The sequence below is a fragment of the Camellia sinensis genome, chromosome 12, assembly GCF_055761805.1.
Source record: "Camellia sinensis isolate YWXY chromosome 12, ASM5576180v1, whole genome shotgun sequence".
Taxonomy (NCBI): Eukaryota; Viridiplantae; Streptophyta; class Magnoliopsida; order Ericales; family Theaceae; genus Camellia; species Camellia sinensis.
Genome location: NC_138972.1, coordinates 61367568 through 61380639, shown reverse-complemented (window position 1 = coordinate 61380639; position 13072 = coordinate 61367568). Strand labels below are relative to the sequence as shown.

At 33.1% G+C, this 13072-nt stretch overlaps 1 protein-coding gene and 1 pseudogene across 1 annotated transcript; one reads left to right on the top strand and one right to left on the bottom strand.

Moving 5' to 3' along the window:
• The first annotated feature begins 1391 nt into the window (after positions 1-1391).
• LOC114275140 (uncharacterized) lies at positions 1392-6422 on the top strand. The gene is made up of 3 exons (XM_082898764.1): positions 1392-1656; positions 2395-2474; positions 5995-6422. The coding sequence occupies exons 1-3, from the start codon at positions 1484-1486 to the stop codon at positions 6042-6044; spliced, it is 303 nt and encodes a 100-aa protein (XP_082754890.1). The 5' UTR covers positions 1392-1483; the 3' UTR covers positions 6045-6422.
• Positions 6423-11259: 4837 nt separating this feature from the next.
• Positions 11260-11878, bottom strand: LOC114275149 (uncharacterized; annotated as a pseudogene).
• Positions 11879-13072: the final 1194 nt, after the last annotated feature.

Here is a 13072-nt window from a genome sequence, read left to right as displayed (position 1 = left end):
CTTCACTCATCGTCCCTCTCATCGACGGTGATCACCGTCCCTCACTGTGTCTCACCGTCTCATCGCCACAGTCAGTACACCGTCTAGCCTCCAATTGATTTTGATTTAGGTCTCTCTCTCTCTCTCTCTCTCTCTCTCTCTCTCTATATATATATATATATTTCCCTATTTCACTCTAGCTCTAGGGTTTTTATTTTGTTTTTTGATGCTGTAGAATGTTGATTTCTATGAAATGAGTAAATGTGTTTTGATTTTTGTCCTAGATTTAGGGGTTTTTTCTATGTACAGGCTTGATCTCTTATGCTAAGGAATAAATGTATTGATGGAGATTTGAAGTATTTTTTCTGATTGATTACAGCAAACCTGAATGCTTCGAGTGGATTACAGAAATGCGAGTCATCACACCATTTGAGTTTCGAGTGGAATCACTAGCTTGCATATGCATTTCACCATTTTCCTTCCTTGTTTACTTGATTTATTTTAATCCATGCTCATATTTGTATTGATTGGGGATTGGCGTGAGTGTTGTAGTATGGTGTTTGGTTGGGTTTTTATTAATATTTATTGGTGTCATACAAGTTGTGTTAGTGGAATTTGATAACATGATAGGTGTTCTCTTTGATAGTTCTAATGGGTGCTTCACTGTAGAAAGTGTAATAGTGGATGTTAACTGGCTGTTCATTAGTGAGTGTAATAGTGGATGTTAACTAGCTATTCTCTTTGACAAATTTCAGATGGGTTTTTCTAAATTCTTGTAATGATTACTAAATTCACAACGTTAGTAATATTTCTTGATGATAATGATAGAATATTGAATACTTTATTATTTTATAATTTGGTGATAATGACAAATTTGCAGTTTTATAACAAGAATTGGAGATGATTTTGGGTTAATTTTTATTAGTAGTTTCTCTTACACTATCTTTGGATTGAAAGTTTTTGAGAAACAAAGGATAGGTGGGGAAAATGGTCGATATTTATTATTCACTATGTTTGGATTGTTTTTAAGGAGGGAAGAGAAACTGCATAGAGAGGAGGGAAATGGAGGTTTTGATTAAGATAATTTTTTACTCTAAAGTATACCCCTTAGTTTGTGAGTTGTTAAAACTTATTTTTGTTTTTCATTCAATTCATGCACATACCTTTCTTTTATAATTATTGTCTAACCAAACAAGAAGGAAAGGACACCCTCCCATAGGATACCCCAATGACTTGGGTCGCATTCCCTTAATAAAAATACTCAAGTCCAAGCCTTCTTAGCTTATCTATTAAAAAAATGTTACTATAAAAGGGTTAGTTATTACCTACTTAAACAAGAGGAGGGATATCTCCCACTCCTTCCATTTCTCCTCCTATGTGTTAGATTTTGTGTAAACCTTTTGTGATATTCATTGACATCAACAATATATTTTTATCACACTGACAAGCTTGCATTATTTATTTATTTATTTATTTCGAGATGGGTTGAGGTCAGTTTGGAAAAATGATTGTTGTATTTGTATTTTGGTTAGTTTTTCTCATCAACATTGCATTAATCAATGTTGCAGGGTTGAGTGCCACTAAAGAAGTGAAAATGACTTCAACGGTTAATGACATAAATGCTTATTCTTACTTGTACCCTGCAGAATTGCCATCTAGAAAGTTTGTCTTCAAATGGTAGGCATTTTATGCAACTAACAGAAATGTATTTTATTCTTAAATGCTCACTGTTATTAAAGTTGACGAGCAACAATTTTACTTCACATGAATGGTTTATATGTAGCCTATAGGGTGAGTTAACAATCCTCCATAACTTTGTCATTATAGGATAGAGGTGCTAAATTTTCAAACATCTAAATTTACATTGTTTAAAATTATGTCAGATTGTTCTATAGTCCCAATTATTTAAAAGTTTAATTTATTGTGAAATGGGTCCAACAATGTATATCAACAATCTTGACCCATGAACAGAGAAAGGAAGAGAGAGATTATGTGAGAAGATCTAGAGTTTCTTTGAAATTTACTTCTAGGATTTCATTTGTGGTTGTCTATTTCTTTCCTTTGTATGAGCTTTCTATGTGAAATATCCTTTTGTAGGTTTTAGTTGGGTTTAATTTGTATGTTGGGAAAATTTCAATTCAGTGCAAGGTTTAAAAAAAAAATTCATTCAATTCTTTTTGCCTCTGTTTTTTAATTTATTTGTGGGGTAGGGGAAATTTTAATTACTTTATCTGATGGATAAATTTGATGTTGGTTACTTTAATTTCAATGGTACAGTTTGTAGTTCTCTAATATTCCTTCATATTAGTCTTTTATATAAAAAGAAAACTCAACAATTTTTGTACAAAACTTTACATAATGGAATTTGGAGTTTAGAATAAATTTGCTCACCTGGGGAGTAGAACTTCTTAACAGGCTCTTGGAATTACTGGTCAATGCACTACCTCTGCTCATAGGCAATGAAGATAAACTGATATGGGAAGCAGATCCTTCAGGTATGAATCAAATCTATTAGTGGTTTATTATAGTGGTGGAAAGGTTTCAGCTATAGTATCAAGTGCAGAAAATAAGAAAGAAAAATTTGGGAAGTAGTTCCTTTTGCAGCAATGTAGTCATTTTGGAAAATTAGGAATGTTTGGAAATTCAATGGAACCCAAGTAAACTAGGATTCCATCACTAAAATTATAAACCTAAGAGTGGCAATTATTCAAGCGTAGAGACCATATATCTCATCATACACCATAGCAAACTCACTAACTCTTGGAACTAAAATCCATATTCTACCCTTCACTCCTCCAAGTATGCTAATATGCACATAAGTGATAATCAAATATTAACAATTTTAGCTCCCCACTATTTTGGGGGTTGCAACACAAATCATGTTTTGTCACATGGGTATTATGCTATTTCTCACTGCTCATACATGATAACTTCCTGCTTATTCAACTTAAAATTCTATCCCCAGAAGTAGTTAACTTAAAAGACACTACCATATACTTTGTAGGTTTGAATATCACTTACGATTCTTTGATTGAAACTTTTATCTTGGATGAATTTTATTTTTTTTATTCGGGGGCCAAAATTATGTAACAATCACGAAAAGGCCCAGAGAACACCTCAAACAACTCGGGAGGGACCAATCTAAGTTGTGAAAACTTATGGAACTAGCATAGGACTCCCGATTCGAAAACTAAGTCGAAAAATGCGCTTTTCTAACACTTAAGCTTAAAAATAGGCCATCGGGGGCCAAAATCGTGCAACAGTCATGAGAAGGCCTGGAAAACACCTCAAACACCTCAAGAGGGACCAAAGTAAGTTGTAAAAACTTACGGAGCTAGCACGAGACTCCCGGTCCGAAAACTAAGTCCAAAAATGCACTTTTTCACACTTAAGCTTGAAAAATAGGCCATTGAAGGCAAAAATCGTGCAACAACCATGAGACGGCCTAGGCAACACCTCAAACACCTCGGGAGGGACCAAAGTGAGTTGTGAAAACTTACGGAACTAGCACAGGACTCTCAGTTCGAAAACTAAGTCCGAAAATGCACTTTTTCACACTTAAGCTTGAAAAATAGGCCATCGGAGGCCAAAATTGTGTAACAGCTACGAGACGGCCCGAGTAACACCTCAAGCACCTCAGGAGTGACCAATGTAAGTTGTGAAAACTTACGAAACTAGCACGGGGCTCTCGGTTCAAAAACTAAGTCCGAAAATGCACTTTTTCACACTTAAGCTTGAAAATAGGCCATCGGAGGCCAAAATCGTGCAACAGCCACGAGATGGCCTGGGTAACACCTCAAACATCTCGGGAGGGACCAATTTGAGTTGTGGAAACTTACGGAACTAGCACAGGATTCCCAGTTTTAAAACTGAGTCCGAAAATGCACTTTTTCACACTTAAGCTTGAAAAATAGGCCATCGAAGGCCAAAATTGTGTAACAGCCATGAGATGGCCTGGGTAACACCTCAAACACCTCGAGAGGGACCAAAGTAAGTTGTGGAAACTTACAGAATTAGCACGGGACTCCCAGTTCGAAAATTAAGTCCGAAAATGCACTTTTTCACACATAAGCTTGAAAAATAGGCCATCGAAGGCCAAAATCGTGCAACAGCCACGAGATGGCCCGGGTAACACCTCAAACATCTCGAGAGGGACCAATTTGAGTTGTGGAAACTTACGGAACTAGCACAGGATTCCCAGTTTTAAAACTGAGTCCGAAAATGCACTTTTTCACACTTAAGCTTGAAAAATAGGCCATCGAAGGCCAAAATTGTGTAACAGCCATGAGATGGCCTGGGTAACACCTCAAACACCTCGAGAGGGACCAAAGTAAGTTGTGGAAACTTACAGAATTAGCACGGGACTCCCAGTTCGAAAATTAAGTCCGAAAATGCACTTTTTCACACATAAGCTTGAAAAATAGGCCATCGAAGGCCAAAATCGTGCAACAGCCACGAGATGGCCCGGGTAACACCTTAAACACCTCAGGAGGGGCCAAAGTGAGTTGTGGAAACTTACGGAACTAGCACAAGACTCTCAGTTCGAAAACTAAGTCCGAAAATGCACTTTTTCACACTTAAGCTTGAAAAATAGGTCATCAAGGCCAAAATTGTGTAACAGCCATGAGACGGCCCGAGTAACACCTCAAACACCTCAGCAGTGATCAATGTGAGTTGTGGAAACTTACGGAACTAGCACGGGATTCTCGGTTCGAAAACTAAGTCCGAAAATGCTCTTTTTCATACTTAAGCTTGAAAATAGGCCATCGGAGGCCAAAATCGTGCAACAGCCACGAGACGGCCCGGATAACACCTCAAACACCTCCAGAGGGACCAATGTGAGTTGTGGAAACTTACGGAACTAGCACGGGACTCCCGGTTCGAAAACTAAGTCCGAAAATACGCTTTTCACACTTAAGTTTGAAAAATAGGCCATCGGAGGCCAAAATCGTGTAAAAGCCACGAGACAGCCCAGACAGCCCAGGTAACACCTCAAAAACCTTGGAAGGGAGCAAAGTAAGTTATGGAAAATTACGGAATTAGCACGGGACTCCCGGTTCGAAAACTAAGTCCAAAAATGCACGTTTTCATATATAAGCTTGAAAAATACGCCATCGAAGGCCAAAATCGTGCAACAGCCATGAGACGGCTCGGGTAACACCTCAAACACCTCAGGAGGGACCAAAGTGAGTTGTGGAAACTTACGGAACTAGCACAGGACTCTTGGTTCGAAAACTAAGTCCGAAAATGCACATTTTCACACTTAAGCTTGAAAATAGGCCATCGGAGGCCAAAATCGTGCAACAGCCACGAGACAGCCCAGGTAACACCTCAAACACCTCCGGAGGGGCCAATGTGAGTTGTGGAAACTTACGGAACTGGCACAGGACTCTCGGTTCGAAAACTAAGTCCAAAAATGCACTTTTTCACACTTAAGCTTGAAAAATAGGCCATCGGAGGCCAAAATCATGTAATAGCCACGAGACGGCCCAGGAAACACCTCAAACACCTCGGGAGAAACCAATATGAGTTGTGGAAATTTACGGAATTAGCATGGGACTCTCAGATTGAAAACTCAGTCAAAATGCATTTTTTCCTACTCTTAAGCTTGAAAATAGGCCATCGGGGGGCCAAAATCGTTAAACAACCTCGAGAAGGCCCGGGGAGCACTTCAATCACCTCGGAAGCAACCGTTGTAACTTGTGTAAACTTATGAAACTAGCACGGGACTCCCGTTTTGAAAACTAAGTCCAAAAATGAATTTTTTCAACAGTTAAGCTTGTAAATAGGCCATCGGGGGCCAAAATCGTGTAACAGGCACGGGAATGCCTGCAGAACACCTCAAACACCTCGGAAGAGACCAATGTAAGTTGTGGAAACTTACGAAACTAGCACCGGACTCCCGATTTGAAAACTAAGTCGAAAAATGCATGTTAAATTGTATATTTAATTGATAAGATAATAATTGTCTAACTTGCATTCTTTTTTCTTTTTTTGCGTTTCATTTTTTTGCAGATTGGAGATTTGATATGGACATGTTTGGTAATTTGGAGAGCAGAAGCTAGCTCATTTTGTGTTTTTGTTCATATTACCTTACATGTATTTTGGTTGCGTAGTAAATTTTATATTTTTGTTAGTATTACAGGACATGTTTAGTAATCCGCACTTAATATTTTATTTTTGTAGATATTGGTAGACATGTTTTTTGTTGATATTAGGAGACTTGTTTGGTAATCCGCATGCGGTTAATATTATATTTTTGTGGATATTAGTAGACATGTTTTTTTTTTTTTTTTGTGGATATTAGAAGACATGTCTATAATCCACATGCAGTTCATATTGTATTTTTGTGGATAGTGCTGAAATTCGATTGTGATGTTTATGAAAATGAACAGATTTTTGTATTGATTTGTAATAAATATGTTATTGAACATGTTATTGAATAGGCCATCAAACGGGTTATTGCACAGGTTATTGAACAGGTTATTGAAATGCGCAGAGAATTTTTACTAAAAAGAAAAAATTTAATATGAAAATAGTACCCCCCTTTTAAAAAATTTTAATTTTTATTAGCGACAAATTGAAAAATGCCGCTATTAGTTTTCAAAAAACATGACGAACAATTTTTTCACATTTGTTGAATATTTCGTCGCTAAATTGAAATATTTGGTGACAAAATGTTTTTTGTCATTGAATAATTTTCTTTTCTACACATTTTAGTGACGAAATTTTTTGTCAGCTTAATCCATATCATTGGTGAGGAAAACTTTCGTCACTAAAATATATTTGGTGACGAAATATTTCATCGCCAAAAACAATTAAAGTAAAATATTATTTAGTTTTGGTGACGAAACTGATGTTTTAGAGGACGAAAAATTCAACATTTGGAGACGAAACATTTCGTCGCCAAAAATGAAAAATAGGCGACGAAACTGTTTTTCGACACCTGGTACTTTCAGCGACGACATATAGGCCACGAACGTGGTGACAAAAATTTTTCGTCGCAGATCACTTTAGTAACGAAAATTTGATATTTGGAGACAAAATCAATCTGTCACCAAAGGCCTTTTTTGTTGTAGTGTCCCTTTGAACTACATTGAATTATTAAATTCTCAAATTGCATTGTGCACAAAAGTTTCAAAAGATAGAGATATATGTTTTTAAACATAGCATGGCATATGCATTCATCTCAGGAGATTGTATAAAATATATATACTTTGTTAAGATTTTCTTATTGGGCCTTGTGCTCGCACTATGAGATTTTGTGCAGAAAATGATGTGGTGATCCCGCCGAGTTAAAGGTGTGGAATGTGGTTTGAGAGCACAAGGCTCTTTCCTTTTTGCTGTAATTATTTTGATAAGCCAAGGACTTTATATGTATGGGTTTGAAAATCACTTTTGCGTAACTAGGTTTAAGTCTTGGAATTTGTAGCCCTTGAAGGCATTAATTTGTATTTGACATATTATGTCGCATGCTATAGATTCATATTCTAGGAATGTTGAATATATGCTCGCATGTGGAATATTTTTTGTAAATCTCTTGATGTTTAATGAATACACATGTTAGAGATTGATGATGATGTCTATGTTGAAGCTTTATATTCTTTACATATATTAAGCATTGGTGTGGTTGATTTGGAAATAGGATAATGTAATTAGAAGTTGGTGAATCTGTTTTGTATTAATTATTTAGGGCATGACATTTTTTTTAAATAAAAAAAAATTAGAAACTAGTTTGGAAAAAAAATTAAAATATTTTTTTTACAGAAGAGAGGAGATTGGAATTTGGGTTTGGATTTGAAATTTTGAGTTTTTGGTCTAAAAGTTGGACAAAAGATGGTTTGGGGAGTAAATTGAGAAAAATTACAAATGTTAAGGGGTAAATTGAGAAAAAAAAATACTTTAAGGGCCAAAGTTAAAAAAATATGAAACTTAAGTGAGGGGTAAGTGTAATTTGCCTATTTCTATGCCAATGTGGCATTTTTCATTTCAAATTAGACGGAAGTTAGTTTTGGAAGTAAATTAAAAAAAAAAATTACAAATATTAGAGGCAAAAAGTGGGGAAAAAATATTTGATGAGTCAAAACAGAAAAATTATAAAATTTAAGGGAACAAAGTATACTTATCTTATTATTTATAACCTGTTACTAATGTTATAATTGCATGATTTTCAGCTGGTGATGGTTACACGTTGAATTATTACTATTTTATTAACACAAGTTTGGAATGTTGGAAAAGATATAAGGTTTTCACTGGTTAATTTACCCTCTTATCTTATCTATAACCTGTTACAAATGTAACTATTACATGATTTTCAGCTGGTGATGTTTACACATTTTTTTAAAAGGAAAGTTACCGATAAATCCTACATGTTGGAGTTATATTTCATTTAGTTTTATAATTTTTATTTATTTATTTATTTATTGTAATCTATTTAGTTATTTTGAATGTATAGTGCTTCATTTGTTATTATAATCTCCTTAATTGTTGTTGTTTGCGGGAGTGTTACGTTTGGGAAAAATACACTAAGTAGTTTTTAGGCTGTTATATTGGATTGTTATGTTTTTTGAGTGTTACATTAGAGTGTTATATTTAGGAAAAGTACACTAAAAAGTTTTTGTTAGATTGGATTGTTACATTGGAGTGTTTTGTTTGGGAAAAATACATTAAGGAGTTTTTAGTATGTTAGATTGGATTGTTATGTTTTTAAAGTATTACATTTGGAAAAAGTACACTTATATTTGAGTGTTACGTTTGGAAAAAAGTATACTAAGTAAATTTCTTATTTTTTTGTATTTTTTTATGTGTTACATTGGAATGTTATGTTTGGAAAAAATAAACTAAGATTTTTTTTTTTGAAGTGTTACGTTTGAAAAAAGTACACTAAAAAGTTTTTTTAAGCGTTATATTTGAGTGTTACATTGGAGTGTATTACATTGAAATGTTATGTTGGGAAAAATACACTAAGAATTTTTTTTTAGGGTGTTACATTGTTACGTTTATAAAAAGTACACAAAAGAGTTTTTTTTAAAGTGTTATATTTAAGTGTTAATTGGAGTATGTTACATTGAAGTGTTATGTTTTGAAAAAATACACTAAGAAATTTTTTTAGAGTGTTACGTTACTACATTTAGAAAAAAAATATAGTAAGAAATTTTTTTAGAGAGTGGAAACGTCTACCAAATCATACCAAAATTCAAAATAGGATCTCACGATAAGATTGTCAAAACCAGTAAGATCTATCAGTGTATTAGAAAGTTCATGAGATTAATTGGAGTAACTGATTTACATGTGTTCTTCTTAAATTTATTTTTAGATAGTGTTAATGTTTACTAATTGAATTATAATTTTATTACCACGTGTTTGGTACGCTGGAAAATATATAAGTTTTTTTTATTACATATACGTCATTTTACATCTATTTTCTTCATGGATTTGTTTCATTCTTTAATGTTTAAGTGCATCACACCCTTACTAATAAAATATATAAGTATTATATTGAATGAAGTATCAAAAATTTTAGAGAAGGTACCAAAAGAAGAAATAATGATTCATTCATGTTAATCACGTGTTAAAAAAAATATATTATACTAATGACAGCACATAGAGTTCTTGTAAAGGTGTAGAAAATATCAAAGTAATAACAATTTTAATGTATTTTTCATTTTTTTATATATTTTTATTTTTTATACACATTTTACATGTATATTAAGACTAATGATTATCCATTATAAACTTTTAATGATGTAAAGGTTTAATTATCCATTATCAATTTTAAGACTAATGTTCCTTTCTTGATGTAATGAGATCTTTTTTTATCAATAAAAGTTTTTTTTTGCTGATAAAGAAAAAAAATGATTATCCATTATAGGTCGTTAACATTTCCCATGACCCTTTAATGAGATATGTATATAGCAAACGATGATATTTGACAATCATTTAATGTAGGGAAAATTACAAAAAAAAAAAAAAAAAAAAAAAATTAAAAATAAGGGTTTAACCTTTGTAATAAAATAAATTCTAAATTTTTTATTTTGTCAATTTAAATCCTGAACTTTTAATATTTTTTTTTTCAATCTAAACCATTTGTCTATTTTTGTTTTGTAAAATCAAAAAAAAAAAAAAAAGTCATTAAACTCAATGAAAATGTGTATTTTAGACATTTATGTATATTTACATTGAGTTTAATGACAAATACTATTTTTTTTGGTCAGTTTTAGTTAATAAAAATATGCAAATAGTTTAAATTGAAAACAAATCAAAAAATTATGATTTAAATTAAAAACAAATATTAAAAATTCAGAATTTATTTTGTTTCAATGGTCAAACCCTTATTTTTTTAATTTATTTTTTTATTTTATAATTGTCCCTTTAATGTATGTATTGAATAAGGATGTGCACAAATGTCATATTTGTTTGACTCTTTGGGAAGGATTGGATTAATAATCTGTGAGACTCACCTAAAGTGTGTTTAGTTGAGAATATAAGTAAGGGGATTAACCATCTCCTTGGACTTAATCACCACATATGGTAAGACTAACAAAGCTATGGAAGGGTTGAGATTAGAAATTGAGTAAGGGGATTAGTGAATTTTTAAATAATTTTTAAGCCAAAATTATATTTTTTAGAACCAAAAAGAAAAAATAGGGGATTTTTTTTAGGGTCCCTGGTATTAAAATTTTATAGTATAAAGGACATCCAAAATTTTCATAATGTCTAAGGTCCCTTAAATCAATCTAGAGAAATTTCAGTCCAAACCATAGAATTTCTCTGGACCAACTTAGAGAAAATTCAATTCAAACTAGAGAATTTATCTGAACCAACCTAGAGAAAATTCAGTTCAAACTAGAGAAAATTCAGTCCAAACCAGAGAATTTCTCTGGACCAACCCAGAGAAAATTCAGTTCAAACCAAAGAATTTCTCTCGTCCAAACCAGAAAAATTCAATCCAATACACGAAGCAAAAGCAGTGATTGTTATGCACAAAAGTGAGAGACAATCCCGCCAAGAAAACATAACATGTGCCCGGCCGAAGATGTGCATCTACAGAGTCCCATTAAAATAGTTATCTCATTAAAATTGTTCAATAACATTTCACAATAATTCGCACCACCCTACATGTTTATTATAACAGCAAAAATGATCTAGTCGTCAACCAAAAAAAAAAACTAACCTGCATTTGATTATGTTGTGAACAAAAGACATAATCATTTTCACTTGGTATCCGAAAGCACTACAATAGCTAATCGAATTTCATTATCTGAAAATTCTTGATTTGGGCTAGTGAAAATTGCAAATTCCTTGCATCGTGCTGCTCTGGTGCCTACAATGCAAGTTCAGAGTTTTCCAATGTCGTTGCCATAACTTGTCTTCAATGTCTAGATTGCTTACGTCCACCTCAATTTTGAAGGAGATGTGTTCAGCTAGGTATAGATATTTTAAAGTAGTCCTTATCCTATTTAAAGTACCTCATTTCTTAAGACCAAGACAAACATCTTCTACTTTGAAAACAATTGACACATCAATCTTCAACTCCGATCCCTCATCAGCCCAAACAAACATCAAATTCAAAGTCTTCCCACACTCTCCTCATTCCTATGAATCTTGATGGGGAGAACAGTACCAAATTCGAGGAGAGTAGAGGAACCAGAACCAATGCGGATCTGGAGAGGAAAAGTGATGGAGCAGAAGAAGGGGAGTTGAACAGAGTTAAGGATGGCCTGAATCTGCTTCCTCTCGATGGTAACGAGGTGTTTTCTGGAGGCCGACTTACTATGGTGGTGGTGGTGTGGCCGCCGTTGTCTTGGTCTAACACGACGGCGGGGATTCGGCCTTGGAGTGTGTCTATGGCAGAGACTTTGCGGCCAATGTACTCTCTGGGAATGGCTTGGATCGTATGGTATGATCACCATCTTCACCGCCTCATCCTCTTTCGCAACTCCTTTACGGACTAATTTGATTTTTCTCTATGATATATGGGTGTAGGATTGGGAGACTTTAGACATTATAAAATAATATCATGGATCTCTTTTATTATTAAAAATGGGAAAGGGATCTTAGACTAATTTTTTCAAATAAATAATTATAGTATTAAAAAAGTACTAAAAATTAAAATTATATTAATTTTATATGTTAATATTATCTATAATATTACTAATCCGGTGGTATATAAATAAACACTTTTTATCCTATTTCTCCAACCTAATATCACCACACTAATAATTTCCTCACTCAATCTCACCAAACCCTTAATTCCCTCCATTCTATGGAGCCAAACAAATATGGTCAAATTATTTATACTGTGTGTAAATAGAAACTCTCAATAACTAACCGACCTATTACACAATCTATCTTAAATTTGTATCCGAAGACCTTATATATTTACATTAACTTATATATCTCTTTGTTTCAACGACATTTTTATTTAATAAAGCAACATACGCGGTCACTCTCACTCATATAATTATAGGACAAGTAATACAAATTAAAATAAATAAATAAATACAATACAATACAATACAAGTACTCTTATGCCTCGCATGTTACATTGCATTATTACACAGGACAATAATATATTTATAATACATACACGGCAAACATTTCACTCTTTATTTTCTCTGTCTAAACCAATACATTCACACAATTAATATCAACCCAATTCATCCTATCATCATATGCCTTTGGTTGAAATTTAATTTTTAAATTTTAATTTAATAGAAAACTAATTTAAAAAAATAAACACAAAAAAAAATATTTTAAAATTTTAAAAATTATTTACCTCAAAGAGAGAGAGAGAGAGAGAAATCACATGGAAATATTAATATTTAATCATATGAAAAATATTTTTAACATTATTCTTTCAGTTTTTTATATTTTTAATCTTACCAAAAAAAAAAAAAAAAGGAAAAATGTGAAGAAATAAGAAATCAATGACTTTAGTAGAGTTCTTTTGAGGAGTGTGTGTTGCTTCGGTTTGCATGGAGGAGGTGATGGAGAGAGATAATTTTTTATTTCTAAATGAGAAAACGGTGATACATAAAGGATAAAATGTAATTTACTTTTTCTTAAAAGAGTAATAATGTCATATTCAGTA